This window comes from Anser cygnoides, chromosome 3 (assembly GCF_040182565.1).
Source record: "Anser cygnoides isolate HZ-2024a breed goose chromosome 3, Taihu_goose_T2T_genome, whole genome shotgun sequence".
NCBI lineage: Eukaryota > Metazoa > Chordata > Aves > Anseriformes > Anatidae > Anser > Anser cygnoides.
The window spans coordinates 55,349,884-55,369,678 of record NC_089875.1 but is presented as its reverse complement, the minus strand read 5'-3'; the positions used below and the strand labels follow the sequence as shown (position 1 = coordinate 55,369,678).

Below are 19,795 nucleotides of genomic sequence, written 5' to 3'. Positions count from 1 at the left end.
TTCTACAGGTTTTGATGTCTGAAATTGCTCTCCACAGGGCTAGACATACACTATTTTGGTGCAAGGATGAAGTGGAAATACGGAAGCAGGAATATTTATATCATAAAACTGTCCTTGCACTTCTGTGGATGTCAGAGTTACAGCTCTGATTCTTATATGCCGTTCTTCAATGCTATGGTAGGACAGGAGAAGACTTGTCCCTTCAGTCTAAGAAGAATTTTCTCTTGTTACAGGACCCCATTTACTGGTATTGCTGACTTCTCATCAATGAAGAACAGAATCATTCAGTTATGCTTGGATCTCACTACTACTGTTCAGAAGGTCAGCTGATTTTTTTTCCTCTTTGCTTTCCAAAAGGGAAGGAAAGTGGGTGTTTGGGGAAGTAACGTGTTTGCTGTGTGCTGAGTGCTAATTGGAAGGCAGGTGTGGAACTGTGATCTTTTTTCAAAGCTTGAAGAAGTCTATGAAGGTCAGTTTGTTGTCCATTTTTCTGAGATGGTTTGTTTTGTTAATTTCCAATTTTGCTATTGTTGATTTTGTTATAAGTGACTACCATTTAAAAGCTACTCAAGTTTTCTTGAGCTTTAATGGGAGTAGGGTTAGTTTTTTAAAATAGTTGGTCTGCATTTGAAAATTATCAAGTTCCACACAATGTGTTGAAAAAAGTTACCAGTGTGAAAAATGTAATAAAGTATACTACATTAGCTAATATGCCCACCCATGAAGACTTCTTGGGTCTTGTTGTCCCATACATAGTATTTTAGCCATCAGATGGGAAATGCTCCATATAACAAAAGGAACTGCTACCTTTATGATGCCAATTCCTCTAGTCAGGCTTCTGCTGACAGTAGCATGAGATGGCAGTGTTTTGTTTCAAAACTTTCTATTTATCAGCTGTGGGGTGAGCACTTACATTGGTAATAGCTAAAACGATGCTTAGCAACTGTGGAAGTCTTGGTAAATTACATCATTTGATTCTCTGAATAATATTGCCTGTCTTCTAAACTGTTCTGACAGTATGCCACTGCTTTGACTGTGAAGCATTACACACAAACTTTAGCTTCCGCAAAATTTGCTTGTAGTTGTGTAGTCTGTGGCTGTATGTTGTTAGAACTCTGCAGAACCATGTCCTGCGAAATTCGTGATTCCCTCTCCATTTTGGGGAGGATGCTGCCCAAGTCCTGTGAGATGTCAAGCTGTGATGACACCCAATTTTATCTGTAAAAGAAGAGCGTCTGGATATTATACCTTCAAAAGTACACAAGTTTGGCTTACTGCTCGATGTCCTTCTTGTTTGGGCACTGTGTGTGCAGTTGTAGCAAGTTAGTGATTTACAGATACAGATCTGCAGATTGCGAAGTAGAACAGTAAGCATTTCTAGCAGCAGATGGTGTTCACCCAAGAGTGCTACAGGAACTGAGATATGAGATTGCTGAGCTGTATTAATTAAACTACTAAAAATGGTGTCTAATCTGTCAGTTAAATCAGCCTTTGATGGCAGGAGAATGGAAGTTGGCAAATACAGCCCAAGCCTTTTAATGTCAGAGTACCTCTCTGCCAATTTAATAGGAGCTATAATAAAGACTGCAATCGGTATGTATAAGGAAAAAAACAAAACACATTAGTAGTGAAGAATCAATCCTATTTTGCACTGGGACATTGAAGATGTATTAGTATGATCTGAAAAAGTTCGCTGCCATGTGGAGAAGAGAGAGAGTAAGATGAAATTTTAGGTGAGTTTTTTAGATGTCAAAAGCCTTTCTTATTACGAAATAGAGTATAGGGATGTATTAGAGTTTATAGAGTAATAGCATATAGGAGTGCAGATGTATGTAACATAAAAATGATGCTGACGCACAATGCTAGAGTCTACATTTGGTAGTATCATTCAGGAAAGATCTTGAAGCTTTTGGTGACAGGTTGTTAAAAAAAAAAAAGTGACCTCAGTCCTCAGTGATCATCAGAACAGTGAATAGGGTGTTAAGAGTTACTATGAAAACATAAAAGACAACATAGGTGGGCTATTTTATATATCTCTGGTACCTTCATATTTGGAGGATTGTGTGCTTTTTTGGACTTGTATCTTAAAAAGCACAGAAAAGAGCTAGGAAGGAATGAAACTGTTGAAGACGAACAAAAATACGCAATGGCTTCAGTTCACAGCTCCTGAATGCATCTTTTGGGCATTATGTGCTAGCTATGCACAGTGAGATGTGAGTAACAAATATCTTAGAATTTAAGATTGTTTTAAATCGTTGCTTTATTTACTTGCTGTTTTTACTTTTTAATCTGAGAGTCTAATACCATTCTCTAGTTCAGCCGTTCTTGCAGAAAACAATGAAGACTTCTGTAGCCTGTTACATGAACTTGTTTCAGTTCAAAGACTTGTACCTAGGCTGTGTAAATAATGCTTTGTATGCAGTCCTGTGGCCCTCATGAATGTAATCAGTAGCATGTTTTTAAAAATTGCTTTTCATGCCATTTGTAACAATCTGTTTTATAACTGTTTGACGGCTAGAACAGGGGAATGCCTGAATCAGTGTTCAGCAGCGTGAAGGCAAGTTTGTGTGCCTTCTGAGAGGCTAGTTTTATTGTGCAGGGTTCTGCCTTTCTGGAAGAGTCTGCTGCTGTAATTGAATCCCGTGTTCTTAGTTTTAAAGGTTTATTATTGCTTTTTTACAAGGCCCAGAAAATAGTTGTTTAACAGTACATTTGAGCCCTACTGGATGAAATTAATCTGATTAATCCCTGCAGCATGAATAACTCTATTTCAGTTCAAGGTTAAGGTGGCAGTTCTGCAGAGTTTTTGTAGATGATGTGTTTACGTATTTATGGTTAACATATTGTTTTTGTTCTTGTTTTGTTTTCAGGACTGCACTGTCGCTGACATGGAAGATAAAGTTCAGACTGTAGTAAGTACACATTTCTACTGAAACTCAGCAGCTTGCTGTCACGTTTAGTTTAGTGGTTTCTGCACCAATTGTACTGACAACAGCTTTCCAAGCCCAGCAAATCATGCAAATGAAATGTTCTTATGGGCCATTTTAATAATACTCTACTGTAGAGGAAATCAATGAAATTTGTGACTAGATAGATAGTGTGTGTAATAGCACTAAGTCAAGTATTTAAAGTTTCATTGCATAGTTATTCTTCAAGAGAACTTGGACCACAAATTCTAGAGGGAAGGGGTAGTACTGTAGAATAGGCTACATAAACCAATTATGCCTGTGATGTGCATCATGAGATGCTTAGCGCCTTAATAGATACTATGCCTTATTAAGCTTCTTCATGTAAAAGAACTGCTTTGCAACAGAACTGAGGTTTCGTCTAAATGTACTTGAGCTTGAAAGATTGGATTTTTCAAAATGATTTGAAGCAGCCTTGTGACCACATGAGGAACGTAATGGAATGCTTTTTATATTTTCTAACAGTTAATCATCGCTTCCTGCTTTTGACATGAACCAGGCTGTGCTCTTTGATAAGGCCTTCCGCTAGCTCATGGATGCTTAGGAATTTAGTAGCACAATAACTAAAAATAATTTTGTCTGTAAATAATGAGACCACGTAAAAGGGAGTTTTTTGCTTCTTTCTTCTTCCGTTTATGCACACCCACTCTGGAGTGGGTATTGTTGTTTGGAATTCCCTTGTTTGACCAGTTCCTCGTATTCACACTTAAGCATTGTTTTGATTTATTTTATTGCTGTTCTATAAATCCGATGTAAAACAAAACAAAAAATGTTGGAACTATTGTTTCCAGAGACCATTGTAATTCCAAAGAACTGTCTTCTTACAAGGTAGCTCCTTCCACCTTAATTTCTTATGTCTGCTTTGACTGAAGGATTCAAACCCCCCTGTGAAAGGTGGTTTACCTTGCTGGTTCCTAAACTGTACAAATAACTACTGTGCTATGTACTAATCCTCCCTTCTCTCCTTTAAGCTTCTGTAACCTACTTAGAGTTTCAGCACTGCCTCAACTAACAATGATACTCAAAACACAATGTGGGGCATTAGAGAAATTCATGAGTGTGCAGGGAGGGTGCACGTTTTCTATGATATTTTTAATGATTAATTAGCTATTCTGTTACTTAAAAGTTGTAAAAGACAAAGGCATTCTGCCTTTCTGACATGCACAAGGTCAGAGTTTGCCTTTAGTTACAATGTTGGCTTCAGATCAATTATGTTTTGGTCAAAAGGAAATATGAACCTTGCCTGCATAAGCATTCCAGAAGAGGTCAGCTCAGAGGCATGGTGGAGAGAAGTAATGCTGAAACACTGAAATGCTAGATGTCCTACCTTCTGTAAAGCCTTGCATAGATAAGTCAGTGGCCTGCACCTTTTTTTTTAAATAGCCACCTTGCCATGGCTAATTTTATTTTTATAGCAGAAATAAAGAACAATATGAAAAATGGTCGATTGTTTGCACAAGGAATTGTGAAAGTGTTTCATTATTTTAATAGGTTAACTTTTGTTAAAAATGAATGAACATGAACCCCATTTTTCAGCATTTTATGTGTTTATTTTCTTTTTAAACAGAGGGTGTACTGGCATCTGTTAGTGATGATGAGGTGGCACTAATGGAAGCAGATCATCTGTACTAGGTTACTCTAGGGAGATAAACATGCTACAGGTTAGATCTGTGCAAATTAATCTCAGTCTTCTGTTTTGGTAATTCTTGACTATGCTTTATTAGTGGACCAAGTTTTAGAACTAATTTCCTTTCCAAAGGAAAAAAAACTGAAAGAAGCAGCAGTCAGGAGAGAATTTTTGTAACTGTTTTTTATGTTCTCTTCATAGTCCAAGACTTTAAATGGAATTTGCGATAAAGCCATCCGATCAACTACGGATCCATTGATGAGCCAGTGTGCGTGTCTGGAGGAGGTTCATTTAACCAACATTAAACCTGGGGAAGGTCTGGTAAGAACAGTTCATTAAGTGTATTCCACTTAGCTGAGTACTGGTTATGAAAACTGAATTTGAAATCTTGTTGGATTTTCTGGCTGGGAAATACTCATGTCAGAGTTGGAGGCAATTTAAATTCCTAAGTGCATTCGTATTCCTCCATGAAAAGACCAGAGAGATGAACACCTAAAGGAAGTTTTACAGTCTGACTGTGATACATATTTTTACCTAGGCCGGTGGATTTGACTGAATCAGTCATGAATTTGTGAAACTATGAGGAACTCTCTTATTGCTTAAGCTACCTTGAAGCTTGCACTCTGCCAGCAATGAGGAGGCAGGTTCACAGAACCGAGTACTAACAGGCAAGCTGGAAAGGAAGTTAGCTGGAGAGGACCGGGCAAAAAAACCCACATCTTTGTGTGTTTTCCTACACTTCTAAGCAAGCATGGTAACTTCAGGCAGATAAGCTACATATGACCCCTGAATAACACTCAAGTTCTGTAGAGCTCAATGTGAGTACTTTTAACAACAGGTGTAGGTGGGAATAGTAAAGAGATGTGGTTTTGTTTATAAGTGGTGAAACCAATGTACTGGTCACCTCCTGTGCGGAAATGTATGTAATTATTAGTTAATAGCCTGTAGGTGAATTATACTTTTTCCATATGGTCAACGCCAATTTCATCTGTGTTTATTCTTGTATTTACACTCAGCATTAACAAACAGTCAGAAATACTTAGTTCTGCCAGGGCTTTTATTGCTTATGTCAGCATTGTGTTTACAAGGTAGTTTGTATTTTGACTTGCCAAGAGAAATTGTAAAAGAACAGATGTACGATATTTGTAGCCCACCTGTGTAAGTGTGCTTTGTATGGAGAGAGCTAGTGGCTATTTAGTCAAGCTTGCAGTTCTCTAGTGTAGACAGAGCAGTAAAGAAATAAAGTTTAGTTCAAGGCCAAAGACTAGTAAAAAAAAAAAAAAAAAAAAAAAGCAAAACTGGCAGCATTTGGTGTTACCATCCAAACAGTATTTCTGAATTGCGTTCCATGTGTTAGTTTTTCTAAGTAATTAAAAATACTATAATTACAGTAAAAGTCATCTGTGAAGAGGTTGAGAATGTTGTGGTATTAGTGATATTGGATTGCACAGTTTTCTAGGGAAAATGTGTGAATCTTTAAGTGTCAATGATGTTTTGAATCTGTTGCCAACACTTATTTAATCAAATATGTTACAGTGTTGTTTTACCTTTGAACATGTTTTTCATTTTCTACTTATATTTAGGGAATGTACATCAAATCAACTTATGATGGATTACATGTAATTACTGGCACTACAGAAAATGTAAGTGAAGTAAATGTAGATTAACTCAGACTATCTGAATGTAGCTTTGATTTAGTCTGACTTTTTTTTCCACTGCTTTTTCCTGTTTTACCTGTAACTTTCATGATATTACTGCTTTAAATACTGTGTGATGCATCATTTGTGTATCCAGCACTTGTAAATATTTTTGTACTCATATTTCACTGTTAGCCTAATTAAACCAGTTCCTGCAAGTAGGTGAGGTACTTCAAATGCTTGGCATTAGAATAGAACAGCAGCTTATTTAAGTCACTGAGAGCTTCTGGTATTTTACTTAACAAAGTCTTGGAGGTATGCTTGCTCACTGCTTGCAAAGGAAATCTCTCCTAATGAGAAAACTTCGGTGGTTCTGTCCTAAATTCAGCAATGAACAATTTAGTCATTGGACAGCTCACTGATTTAATTACTTTGCAGAATAAAAAGACTACAAAAAAGTAAGATTTCAAGAGCAGTCTGCTGGAAGGATATGGTCAAGCATGATAGACAGCTGTGTTTTTTACTGCAGATGGTTTTTTGTTTTACTCTTGCACTGAATTCTCTGTAGCTGAGACTTTATTAAAGGCCTTCAGGAAGTCAGCACAGTGAACCTTTGGTCAGCAAGTGTAGCTGGTGGCTGATGCTGTGGTATTGTCATCAATGCCTCCCTACAAGGGCAAAAACTGGAGGGAAACAAAAAAGGGAGCTGAGGAACTTGGCCTTTGAAAGATGCCCTTTCTTTGTGAATAGGAAAGAACCAGTGGTTCTAGTTGTACCGCTGCCAAGTCCAGGGGCCTGGGAGGAGTGGGTGGAAATCTGTGCTTGCAGTTCAGAGTGAAAACTGAAAGCTTTCCTAGCTGCCAGTTCACAATGCTATTGTCCTGGCATAACTCTGCAAAGGATGTGAAATATAGACCAAGTCCACTTTGACAGCAATTTCAACATCTGGTAGGTATAAAAGAATGTAATGCTGTCTGCTGCCAAGCTGCCTATACATCTAGATCACGTTCTAGAGGCTGTGACTGGGGCTGTATTACTCCTATTACTAGCTGTATATAAAGCTGCTGTATTAGTATAGCTTTGAGTGTTGACCTAAACTTCTGCTTTATGAACGCTGGTTCTTCCTTGGGGGAGCTCTTTCCTTTGGAACAACAAAACTTGAGAAGCAACTGAGAGAGCTGCACACAACTGGTGTCTTTCTGGTGACACGGGACCTTTTAGAGTAGGCTGTCTTAGCTCAATTTTCTTGCTAGGTTTGGAGTGGTATCTTAGTAGCTATCCCCAGAAGCCAGCTTATTGGAATGCAGCGGCATTGCACCCCAAAGTCATCAGTACTGTATGTTAAAATGTTAGGGAAAATCCACGCATTTGATAATGTCAGCCAAGAGGATTCCTGAGTCATGCCACCTTACTTGTGACTTTCCATGTCATTTTGGCCTCAGTCTAAACTTTGCTCTTTCCTCCAGTCTCACAATGTGATGGCAACATTGACTGTGCTTGCTGGCACTTGTTATAGAAGTCGTCTGTGCGAGTCCCCCACCCTCACCCAGCCAGGCCGTTGATTGCCCAAAGGACAGCTTGAAATGAGCTTTGTTTTCCACAATGTAACTGTGGCCCAGAAGTTTTCATGTGCTTGGTTGAATCGTGTATACATGGCCTTTCCACTGAGGCATTTCCTTTCAGAGGAAGCGAGAAGACAATGAAGAAATGGTGTTACTCATGATAACTGGAGCCTCCCATAAATTCCCCTGTGTTGTCTTCCCATGTTGCCTAGTTTATTCCTACAGTTCCTTCTAATAAAAAATGTACTTGAGCTCTGAAGGTGTGGTAGCGAGGAGAGGGAGTCCTTAATCCAAATGCTGAATTCTGGAGTTGCTGTGAAGAGCCTGCCCGCTGCCAGCTGGTTACGCCTGGAGGGGGGAAATGGGAGGAGAGTTTTTGCTGAGAGTAGGCTGTAGAAGCCCTGCAGTGCACCAGGCCAGTACACCTGTGTGCTCTGGGTGTTGCCAGGGCTGTTCAGAGCTGGTACGTTATGGCAACGAGAGTGGTTTTAATAACTGCAGCAATAGGTGGTGCATGGCACCAGCCCTAGATAAATCTAAGTAAATATTGGCCCACGTAGCTGTTCCTTGCTAATGGGTACCCAGAACTTGTTTTTTGTCCCAAGCAAAAGGTATTTTAATGTTTTTCAAATATCTATCTAAGCACACACTTGGATGTATACAGGCATATATTTTGTCTGTTGACCTCGATGATGCAGGCAGGTAATTTCACATTGAAGTTGGTAGCTGTTATTCACATTAGGAAATAGAAAACAAAAGTGGGACAGGCCTATTTTGTGGGTTGGAGGTTTTCTAGGCCTCTGGCCTATATATTCAAAATCTTATTTTTTTGTTGTTTGATCATTTTTTCTTTCACTTTTAAATCAATATACATTTCAAAGCTCTGTTTTAGATGGCACCTGTGTTAGGACAGGCATAATCTCTTCAGTCCTCTCCCACTATTGTCTGGAACTGTAGTACAACCTGGAGACAAAAGGACAGTGGAGAGAGTCCCACAATTGAAGGTTATGCCTTCTTCCTTTCCCTCTAGTTCCCCCAGTATCAAAAATAAGCCATAAGATAAGTGAATTTACATTTCTCAAGTCATCGGTGGTTGTAATGTGTAATCTAAGTGTATGGAAGTTTTCAGTGCTGCTCTCTATTGTGTATGCAACTTAGCCTGGTGGGGATTGTTATGGGAGGAAAGAAAGCCTGCTGAAGCATGTGCCTCCTGTTTTCCTCTTTGTAGTCCCCTGCTGATCGATCTCAGAAGATTCATGCTGGTGATGAAGTGATCCAGGTTAATCGTCAAACTGTGGTGAGTAACAAACAGCCTTACCCACTTGTCCTTATGCTTGTTCTACATGCTCTCTGCACAGGTTATTAATGGATAGCAGTCTTGTTGCATGTGAGTTCTTCTGGTGTTTTTCTGTTTGGTTTTAAATGTCTTTTTATGAAGACAAATTTTACTTAGCTTTAGAATTTGTTCTTTATTTTTTTTAAGACTCGCAATATTTTGCATTCAAATACTATATACATCGTTATTAAAATCTTTCATATTGTGTTAAGGCCTGTTTTAAAATGCTTTATTACAGTCTACTGGGATGCAGATAAACTTTTTTAAAAACTATTTCTCAAATCATTTGCATCTGGGAAATCAGATAAAATGATTACACTTTTACTTAATACAGGTAATTAAGTCCTTTCAGTGTTAGAAAGAAACATCACTAAAGGAGTTCACTGTGAATACTTGTGTTACTCAAATTGTTGCACATCCTTGCATCCATCTAGGACCAGAGCTGAGGTATAAAGAGTAGTGCTTGATATCTCAGTGTTTAATTTACTGCTTAAGTGGATCTCTTCAACATAAAATACAGAAAACCCTTCCAAAAAAAGGTGCATTACAATTTTTTCTTCATTATGTCTTTTTTTGAATCTCTTTTCTCTCTTGAAGTCCATGGAAAAATAGACAGTTTGACTTAGCAGGGGAGTTGTTTGTTCACTTTCAGAAAAGCGATACCAAATAAAAGATGTCATTATTCTCTTCAAGGTTGGATGGCAACTAAAAAATCTGGTGGCAAAGTTGCGAGAGAACCCTGCTGGAGTTAGGCTGCTTCTCAAGAAACGTCCAACTGGCTCTTTCCATTTCACCCCCGCTCCACTGAAGAACCTGCGTTGGAAGCCACCTTTAGTGCAGGTGAATAGACAGACCTCTAATGTCTGGCTGCGAATGCCTTCGTTTTTAACTTGAAAGAGAAATACCAGAAGTGCTCCCAGTTACTCATGTTTGAGTGTAGGTCGAGGAAGTTTTTGTGAAATGGCTGTCCTCTTCTGGTTCCTAGATAAAAGGGAAAATGTTCTTACCCAGATAATGCCCCCTTGATTCACAAAGGGACTAGGTGTGTTGAGCTTTTTAATCAGCATGCCACTGGAAGAACTTATCTGAGGCGAAACTGCTGATATGTATGGAATTCATCAGCATGGAGTAATGAAGGCTTCCTCTATTTAGCAGAGTAAAGTTTTTTTGCTGAAATAACTTTGATTATTCGCTATATTCCTCCTCTTCTTAGCCTAGTGAAGGGTGGGGAAAGATTGAGTTTTTCTTTTCAACAAGTTGTTTAAACTACTTGTTTAAATAAGATTTGTTTGTTGGACAATTCACAGGTTGGGTATTAAGCAGACAGAGAAAATGATGTTAGTAATTCTTTAATTAACCATTTTGAGGAATGGTGTGTTGTAAAAGGAAGTTTAGGGCTAAATGTTTACAGAAGGAAATAATTATTTTAGGTGATCAGTTTAGATTCAAAGAAAACTTGAGAGAATTCCCTTTCTTACTTCTGTTCTGACATAGATCTCCCCACAACTGTGAGGATAAGTTATCAACCTGTGAAATGTCAGTGGATATCTCAAGTCTCAAGGCAGGCAGATTTTTTCAGACTGGGTACAGGATGTATGCTTTTTCCCTGCTGCGCCTTCCCCTTCCCCCCTTTCCTTTCCCTAATGCCTGTGGCATAGCGTCTGTCATTTAATCAGAGCCTGCCTCCCCCACACACAGAGCCTTTGCTCTGCTCGAGATAGACAGGAGCCTGACCCACAGTGAGGGTGGCGGAGCACTGGAACAGGCTGCCCAGGGAGGTTGTGGAGTCTCCTTCTCCGGAGATATTCAAGGCCCGTCTGGACGCCTGCCTGGGCAGCCTGCTCTAAGGAACCTGCTTTGGCAGGGGGGTGGACCCGATGATCTTTCGAGGTCCCTTCCAACCCCTTCAGTTCTGTGATTCTGTGAAGACGCTGGGGATATGGACGTGAGTCACAAAGACCAAATGGCAAACTTGCTCTCATGAGCTATACTAAATATATTTTTCCTTTGCTTCCCTTACCATAGTTATATTACTTGATGTAATTTTTGGTGAACTTTCCTGCGTAACATTACAGTGCCTGGTGCATGGACATTGGCAGTCCATGCACCAGGCATTGGATTGTATGGAATAAAGTTAGTGAGTGCTGACTTTGTAAATGGTGCAGATCATGTGTATATTTAACAAATCACATTATTTAAATGGATCTAAAAATAAGGGGATTTGTCTCTTACATTTTCTATGTATGGAATTTGCACAAAAAAATAGAACTCGAAAGCATTATTAGAACTGTTTAAGCAATGTGGTAGGATTTCTGTAGAAAGACTGCAGAGCAAGCCAAAACTGGGAGCAAAGAAAATTGTAAATGCTAAGACATTTTTTTACATGTTTATTAAGCAGACAAGTATGAAATGGTACTATTGATTATTGACTTATATTTTTTTGTGAATAATAAATGCTCAGATGTTTGATAGCTATCTAACATTTCAGACCAGTCCCCCGTTAACTTCAACCCAGTCACCAGAAAGCACCACGGATACCTCACTGAAAAAAGAGAAGCCAGCCATTTTGGATTTGTACATACCACCTCCACCAGCTGTTCCATATTCTCCTCGGTATGCAAATAGACATGCACTGAACATACTGAACAACAACTCCTTTATTACATTTGTTTCTGAGCTGGTTTTCACTTAGAGCTCTGTGTAAATTATCTTGGGGAAATAGCAGATATCAGACTTTCTTCTAGTTTCGTAAATGTGTAAGATTACTTAAGCGTATGCTTAAATGCATAAACTACCACTATTGTAATAGACTTTTATTGCTAGAAATTTTTTGTGTGCTGTATAGATCAGAGTTTTTCCCCAAACGTGAATGGATGTCATTCCTTGTTTGGTTGTGGGGTTATGTATTTGCTTTTGTTTAAATCCAACTGTGCGTAGGAAGAAGTCTTTTGTCTGTAACTTTTCCACCTCTGTTTTTAGCAAGTTTAGTAACTGTTGAGATAGTTAGGATTGAAAAGAACCTATTCTAAACTATTGAACTTGCAAATTATGTAATACAGGAATTTTCCCACTGAAGGGAAGGGAGAGTCAGTTCACTTAGCCTCACTTTTTATTTCCTGCAGTGTAAACTATAAAAATGCAGACCTGTGTGTACAAAGGGGGGAGGTTATGGTATGGCTAGCTCTTGTTTGTTCTCAAGTCCTTGTTGACTAATGCCAGAACCCTGCCAGCTGACCTGAGAAAGCAGTGGATGAAAGGGTTTCCAGGCAGTGAATGCTTCCTGACCTGCCCTGACACTTTAACGTACACGTAGATGCAGCCCAGAAACTTGGCTGACCTTTTGCTACAAGACTCCTATGGGAGGAATGCTGGCCTCCTGTCATTTAAGGCCTGATACAGAGTCAGAGGTGGTATTAACTGCAGTCTTCAGGGCAGTATGGAGCAGGTGGAAGCTGTCTATAATGTCAGGGTCTCTACTGAAGTAGACCCATCTTGACTTGCTGTTTCCCTGTTTTTCACGTTTATGCATGCTCAGTTCTTAACTAAAACAAAACAAACAACCCCCCCCCCCACACCAAGTCTCTTAGCCGAAATGTAAAATGTATATAGATTTAACAGCTGAATTTATATCGTTTTGGTCTTTTAAGTCATTTAATTTCAAGTACACTGGTGAATTAGGTTCATGTACTTGGTTTGCTTGTGCATGTCTTTTCTAAGGAGTCACAAAACTAATAAAGTTTAAATGCCTTCAGATCTGAATCCCTTTTGACAGGAAAGGATACAGCAATATGAGCTGGGAAACTTGTCCTGGATGATGCAGGGAAAGGTAGTGGCTCACAAGAAATGCTTAAATACCCTTAAATAAAGCAAATGTGGGAAGCAGTGACAGCCAGCAAGAGGGAAAAGGGCATTTCTCCCACTTTGTTTGGCTGTTTAATTTTGCTTGTGTGTGTTTTGCTCATCTCTTGAAACTGTGATGCATTCGTGTGATCACTTTTGCCCTCTGATTCTCATCATCCTGTTCTCACTTCCTGATATGGACCTTTTCTGGTCCAGTACTTACTGCTGGCACTGAGGAGAGGCAGGGAGAGCATTAGCTGTTTGTCTACCCCAGGGTGCATTCTCCACATGGTGGTGTTGTAGGAGAACTCTCTGCTTACATGTAGTTGTGGTGTAACACTTCCGTTCAATCTTCGGTCTCCAAATCTCCATAAATAGCTCCTTACCATTTACTGAGCTCTAGCATTGTTCTTGATGGCTAGCTAGAAAAAAATGTAAATATTGAGGTACGTCCATGCTTAGTCAGCTGTGTATTTTTATGCCTGACTTGACTGGTTGCTTCAAGCAATGACTGTAGCATGTACAGGAGAGGGGATTAAAAAAAAAGTTACAAATCTTAACTTACAGGGTGGCTTTTCTTCTAAAAATGCTAACAAGGACTGGTTCTGAAAATGGATGTTATTTGGGAATAAAGGATAGCTCTAGGAAGGCAATTCCTGCAGAAATTGCTCAAAATTGTATTTATATATGCTATAAATTTATTAGTGAATATCTCAAGGGTGTCTCGCTTCTGGATGGAGAGAAAGTGATGAATATACAGTGCCAATTATTGGCCTCTTAAAATGACTGAAAAGCGTAGTTCATCAAAAGCAGGCAGTAGGTATTGCTACTACATAGGGTTGGGAAACCTATGAATGCACTCCTCTGCCAGAACTGTGTGCTGGACAGGCAGTGAGTTGGGAGCTTTGATACCCTTAGGGCAGGAAGGTCTCATTTCTCAAAAGCTTTTGTAGAGCTGGTACCTAAAGGAACCTCTAAACTTCTGTTAAATTACAGGCTCATTAAAAGTGAATTAGTGTGCAGGGGGGTAACTTTCTTTTCTCCTTGATGAATATGTTTAATGAAGTCTTCCATCACCTGACTTGTTTTTTCTTCAGCATGTTTGCAGCACAATGCCAGTTGTCAGGAGCATGACTATGGGCTAGAAATATCTTTCAAACTTACTCATGTCTATAGCGTGAAATTCCTTTTAAGCTGCTAATTGAAGTGAACTGTTCTTTCAGAGATGAAAAGGGGAGTTTTGTCTATGGAGGAGGCAACAAACTCAGTCAGCCACTACTTGGGTCCAAGGGCGCTGAGTCTCCCAATTCTTTTCTGGATCAGGAAAGTCGAAGGCGAAGATTTACTATTGCTGATTCTGATCAGTTGCCTGGGTATTCCATGGAAGCAAATATACTGCCAGCCAAGATGAGGGAAAAAACACAGTCCTACGGTGAGTTCATGCACTTCAGTTGGTTTGGAGTAGCTTGTGTTAGGAAACTGCTTGTTAGATTTGGTAGACATTAAGGACAGTCTGTAGGAACTGTGAATGTGAATGAAATTCCACATCTGAAATAATTTAACTTTAAATGATGTTATTTCTTTAATGGATGTCATTCAGCTGGGCATTGATGCCATTGCTGTCCATTTCCATGCATGTGTTGGTTATAGCTTGTGGTCATTAAGTCCACTGCCACTGTAAACGAGCTAGAGTGTAGCTGTTCAATCTCAGCAGAATTCTGTCTTGTATTTTACTGGTAGAAGTATCTTAAAATATTTTTTCTGCATTTTTAGCTGCTTATTGCGGTATCTCTCCCTTGGTTTAACTGTGAAAAGAATCCATTTAAACATGGGTCTCTTAAACTTAATGCAATTCCGCATAACCTTTGCTCTGTTGCCTTTAGGAAAACCTCGTCCCTTGTCAATGCCTGCTGATGGGAGCTGGATAGGAGCTGCAGAACCTTTCTCAAGGCCACGAGCACCAGGGAGAAAAGGCAAGATTTTAAGTCTTGTCCCTCTTTCTCTTCTCTTCCTCTCCAGGATTTTATTAGGGTGAACTGCATGAAAGTGCCTAAATTAGGAATGAAGTGTTTGCATACTGCTGAACTAATCCAAGATGATTGTTGGTTTTAACAGAAATGCCAGATGATAGTTGTGAATTTGTGAGCCTATTCAGTGCTGAGGCTCAAACTTTTGCTCTGTCTTAGAATTCACGTGAGCGTTTAAAAGTAGTCTGAACTGACTACGACAGACTTGTCTCCTTATAGTAAGTTTGCCATTTTGCTTTTACATACCTTCCCGTCTTCTGTATTTAATATTGATTTTGAAACTGCTTTTTTTGAACAGTCTTTGTTTAGCTTACTGTGGAGGCTGTTACAGAAGCAAATTTGTTCTCAGAAATAAAATGTGGGATACTTCAGGAGTTGTTTTTTTCTGCAGTTGCTGTTAGAAAACAACATACTCTGAAGTTGTCACAGAATGGAAGAGACAAGGGCTGATGATGTTAGCTGTCAGGTTGGGTGGTTTTTTTCCTTCCTGTACTGCCCTTCTCTTTAACATACTCCCCCTTTGTATCTGAAAAGCTACGAGGCCTGCTAGAGTGGGAAATGAGAGAAGGTGACTATTTAGTTTGTTCTTGAAATCAGTTATGAAAGCTAATGTGTAGTTCCAGGAAAAATAGAAGCTGAATTCTATTTTTCTGTCATGAAAGTAGAAGTTGATAACAACAAGCATTGACCTGGAGGGATATTAGAAACAGAGTAAGTAACAAGTCTTACAGAATGATCACCAGGTGGCAGGGCTGGTAGATTTTAATTTTGTTTGTTTTTCTTTGCTTGTTTGTTTTTAACATGAATTAGCATGAATAACTTAGCATGAATCTAAGTCCTCCAGGCTTGTATGTAATCTACACTGGGTCAGAATAAATGTCCATCTAGCATGGTAGGATATTTCTAGCAGCAGCCACGTTCAGTTGTCTGGGGAAGAATAAAAGAAGAGCAAGCATCACAAATCAATGATCAAACCCTGGGAAATACTTACATTTTTATCTGTAAAATTATTTTCTTTTGTCCAGAGTAGCGCTTTTAAGGTAGTCATGAGTTACATGTGTATAAATATAGTTTCAACTCTGGTCTACAGCAGCTTGAATGAAACATCACAAGGATGTGTGTTAGGTCTGACATATGGTAATGATTTGCGTGAAGTTGCTCTACATTGGCTGTTTTGGTTTGTATGTGTGAGAATTTGGAATTTAACAGTCAAACAGTATTCTCTGTGTGTGTGAATTTACTGTATTGTTCTTTTGCTACTCAAAAAAACAAGATGCCAAAAAGCCATAAATTTATTGACTGCTGCTGGTGTCTAGGTGTGTTATGAAAGGTAACCAGAATCTGGGAAGTGCCGTTAGCAGTCCTGAGGGGCAAAATTTTTTTTTTGAAGCCAGAAATAATGGATTTTCCTCCTTCCTCTACTACAGGTGAAGATGTCCTCTGCAGGTACTTCAGTAATGAAAGGATACCCCCGATCATTGAAGAAAGTCCCTCCACACAACACCCGTTTTCAAGGCCAATGTCTGAGAAACAGTTAGTGAGGGGAACGGATTATATACGAGCCAGCAGGTGTTTCATGAATACAGACCTCCACAATAGTGCAACAATTCCTTTTCAAGAGGAAGGCGCTAAAAAATCTTCTGTTACATCATCCACAAAATCTTCCTCTGCAGAGCCCTCGCTGCTGGTCAGTTGGATCACGAGACTTAAATTGTTGACTCACTGACTGTTGTTCATGGGATGGTTACCAAGTGCCTTTGTTCATCGGTCAGACTTCTCTGCTTTTCAGCTTAACTGACGCATAGTGACTAATGCAGTGTTCTTTTCCTGGAGAATTTTATATTCTTGCCTTTTTGTTTGTGATTTTTTGATGCGTCAGAGGGTTTTGTAGTGCAAGGAGGGAAGAAAGATAAAGATCAAGTTCCTCTTAATGGCCGAAAGTTGAGAGCATTTATTCCCATCAAAATGAGTAAACTTTAAGTGATATAGAAACCACACATGACCTGAAATCTGCATAACTTCTCAGAAGAAATCTTTGCATTACAGTAAATTCCAGTGGCGCTTCATTTGTCCAAATGCTCAGAGGCTGTTGTGACTGGCTGGGTGTCAGGATACATAGGGATCAGCAAAAATTTTGTTACCCTCCTGATCAGGAAAGGCAAGCAGGGAAACAGCAGTTTGATGCAACTGTTAGTGGTGCTGTTGCAAGTACTGCATGAGGTCAACCTTGTGAGGGTGAAGTAGCATTTCCATTCTTTCTCTGATATCCAGAGATCTTAGGAAGAGAGATCTTTTATCCAGAGGTTTTAGGAAGTTGGACTAATTTAATTATAAATCAATTCAACCTGGTTCATCATCTATTTTATTGAAATCACAGTACAAATAAAGTGCATTGAACGGCTGCAGTGCTCATCTGTAAAGAAGTATGGATTGCTACAACATGTCAAGGAAATGCATCTGTAGAGGTGATAAAAGAATACATATTTTTTCCTTAATTGTTTAGGATTGATTTGCTGTTAACCAAAGTAATCTTTTAAAGACAGTCCTGTAGGACTTATGAGATCTTTACAGTGGTTCAGTTTTTGAATGATGTGTTGTTTTTATGAAAAATATGTGCTATGATACATTACAATTGTAAGACATCTTGCTATTTTATATATAGCTCTTTTTTTTCCCCTCCAGAATTTTAGAATAGCATTGGGTATTTTGGGAGGAAAATAAAACTTGTTTAACAAAAGAAGAAGATATTAAAGAGGTATTGTTTAAAACTGAATGTACATAAGATTGTTAGTATGCAAACAGTTGTGTTTAAAGTAATTTAAATGTTAAATATAGTTGTACATATTTTTCACTCTTAAACTGATGGAGTTTGTACCTTCATGTCTGTGGTACTGGGCACAAATTAGTCAAATGAAAACAAAGTCTTTTATATTCCCCGCTAATTTTAAGACTATTTTCATGAATGTTGTGTTGCCAACAGCCTTTACTCCTTTGGTCTTTCTGAAGAAAAGGAAAAACAAACTTGTATTTAATAGTTTGTGGGGAAAGGGGGAGGTGAAATAGTAGTTTGCACTTTGAACTGGGGCAGGAATTGTATGTGATAACATGAGTGTTAAAAACATACCATAATTCTCGCTGTGAAGATGTAACCTTTCTGCTGCAACAGGTTCTTGAAATATGCTACAGCCCTTGTAGAGACATGGTGTTAAATTCAGTTCTCAGTTAATTAAATTTGCTTGTTATTCGTTGGTGATTTAAGTGGGGGCTGTTATGGACCTTTTTAATCCTAGCAGATTATAGTATGTCTGTCTCGTGCACGTCTTCTCCACTCCCCAGACCTGGCATCGGTAGTAGAGACATGGGCAAACACAGCTGCAGTGTCTAGACCAGTTTGGTCCTGCCTCTGAAAAGAAGGCTCAAACTGCCATGTTGTAGGCACTGTGTTGTAGCAAAGTCCATCCCCAAATTGGCTGAACCACTTGAAATAAGTGATGCTCATTCAGTTCAGTAACTGTGACTTAGGCATGTTATCTAAATGAAGCTCTAAAACTGACTTTTTGCTCATCTTTAATGTTGCGTTCTCCATGGTTTAAAAATGACTGGGGAATGATACACTTTGGTATATGTGTTTGTGCATGTTGATGTGGAAGAAACCATTGTTCTACTTGATTTCTTTAGGTCCTGCCAGCATGTTTTTAAGACAGCGAAAACTCAGACGTTTGATTCCTTTGTTCAGTTAGGTTCTCTTGCAGTTTGATCTAAGAGCAGTGAAAGGAGCTTGCCCTAATTTAACAGGTAGCTTTCAATCAATTCAGCTATGAGGAAAGAGGAATTTGTAAATATTTAGGTAGAGTGACACTTTTCAAAATGTCTTGTTGCCTTAAATACAAGCTTAAAGGATGGTAACAAACAGAAAAGAAACTAACCGGTGTCCTCTCCGTGCTCCAGTGTCATAACTATGCTGAGTTAAAGTACTGAATGTGATCTTTTGTCAATTGTCAAGGGTATCCAACAGTTGATAGCAGCTTCTATAGCAGAAGGAACCTCACTTAATCTCTTGAAGGGCTTTCTGGCAGCTGCTCTGCCTATGTAAGGCACACCAAAACTTCTCCTCCATCTTGTGGGGTCTCTTACTATTTGGGGTGGTTGTATATGTGTGTCTCTGAGAGGAGACTGCTGAACCAGGGTGTTTCTTAGTCAGGTATGTACAAATAGTGTCCAAATTATTTTCTTTACCAAAGAAGGAAGCATGTTGCTCTTATTTCCTTTTATTTATTTGTTACAAAATTATCATAATACCAGAAACGTTTTTTTTTCCCAAGAGAACTGAGGAAGTAGATGGTGGAATCAGGCTGTGATACAAAGACAGTTGGTGTTGTGAAGAGAACAAGTATGCTGTTGCCACTGGATGATAATTCAAACAGTTGAATAAGCCGCTTCAGATGCGTAGTGTCAGCTAATCAAGTCCTGTGTTTTGTTTCAAAGAGATATCAAAGCCCCTTACTACCAAATGAGAGGGAAAATACAAGTACCAGTGTAGGAAGACAAAGTAAAAAGCAAGGAACTAATAGAAAGCAGATATTTAAGAGCAAGTTTTAGTATTCTAAGCGCTCTGCTTCAGATGGTTTACTTTCCTATGTGACCTGTCTTCCATAGCAAAGAATAAAGATTAAAATACCTAATCTTCTCTATTTTTGTGCAAAACAGGAAATAATGAGAAGCTGATTCTTGTTCATGTAACAACATGGCACAGATCATTTACCATTACCATATAGAAGTGCTGCTGTTGATTGAGAGAAT

The 19,795-nt window shown here is 38.9% G+C and overlaps 1 protein-coding gene across 2 annotated transcripts in view; it reads left to right on the top strand.

Annotated features, from left to right (window-relative positions):
- CNKSR3 (CNKSR family member 3) overlaps window positions 1–19,677 on the top strand; it is a 59,759-nt gene extending 40,082 nt beyond the window's left edge. For both annotated transcript variants that reach the window (XM_048076890.2, XM_048076891.2), the window contains 10 exons: window positions 234–321; window positions 2,871–2,912; window positions 4,795–4,914; window positions 6,177–6,236; window positions 9,021–9,089; window positions 9,822–9,968; window positions 11,617–11,741; window positions 14,192–14,400; window positions 14,852–14,941; window positions 16,423–19,677. In XM_048076890.2, the coding sequence (XP_047932847.2) occupies window positions 234–321; window positions 2,871–2,912; window positions 4,795–4,914; window positions 6,177–6,236; window positions 9,021–9,089; window positions 9,822–9,968; window positions 11,617–11,741; window positions 14,192–14,400; window positions 14,852–14,941; window positions 16,423–16,721 (1,249 nt within the window). In that variant the 3' untranslated portion in view covers window positions 16,722–19,677. The remainder of the gene's footprint in view (window positions 1–233; window positions 322–2,870; window positions 2,913–4,794; window positions 4,915–6,176; window positions 6,237–9,020; window positions 9,090–9,821; window positions 9,969–11,616; window positions 11,742–14,191; window positions 14,401–14,851; window positions 14,942–16,422) is intronic.
- Window positions 19,678–19,795: the final 118 nt, after the last annotated feature.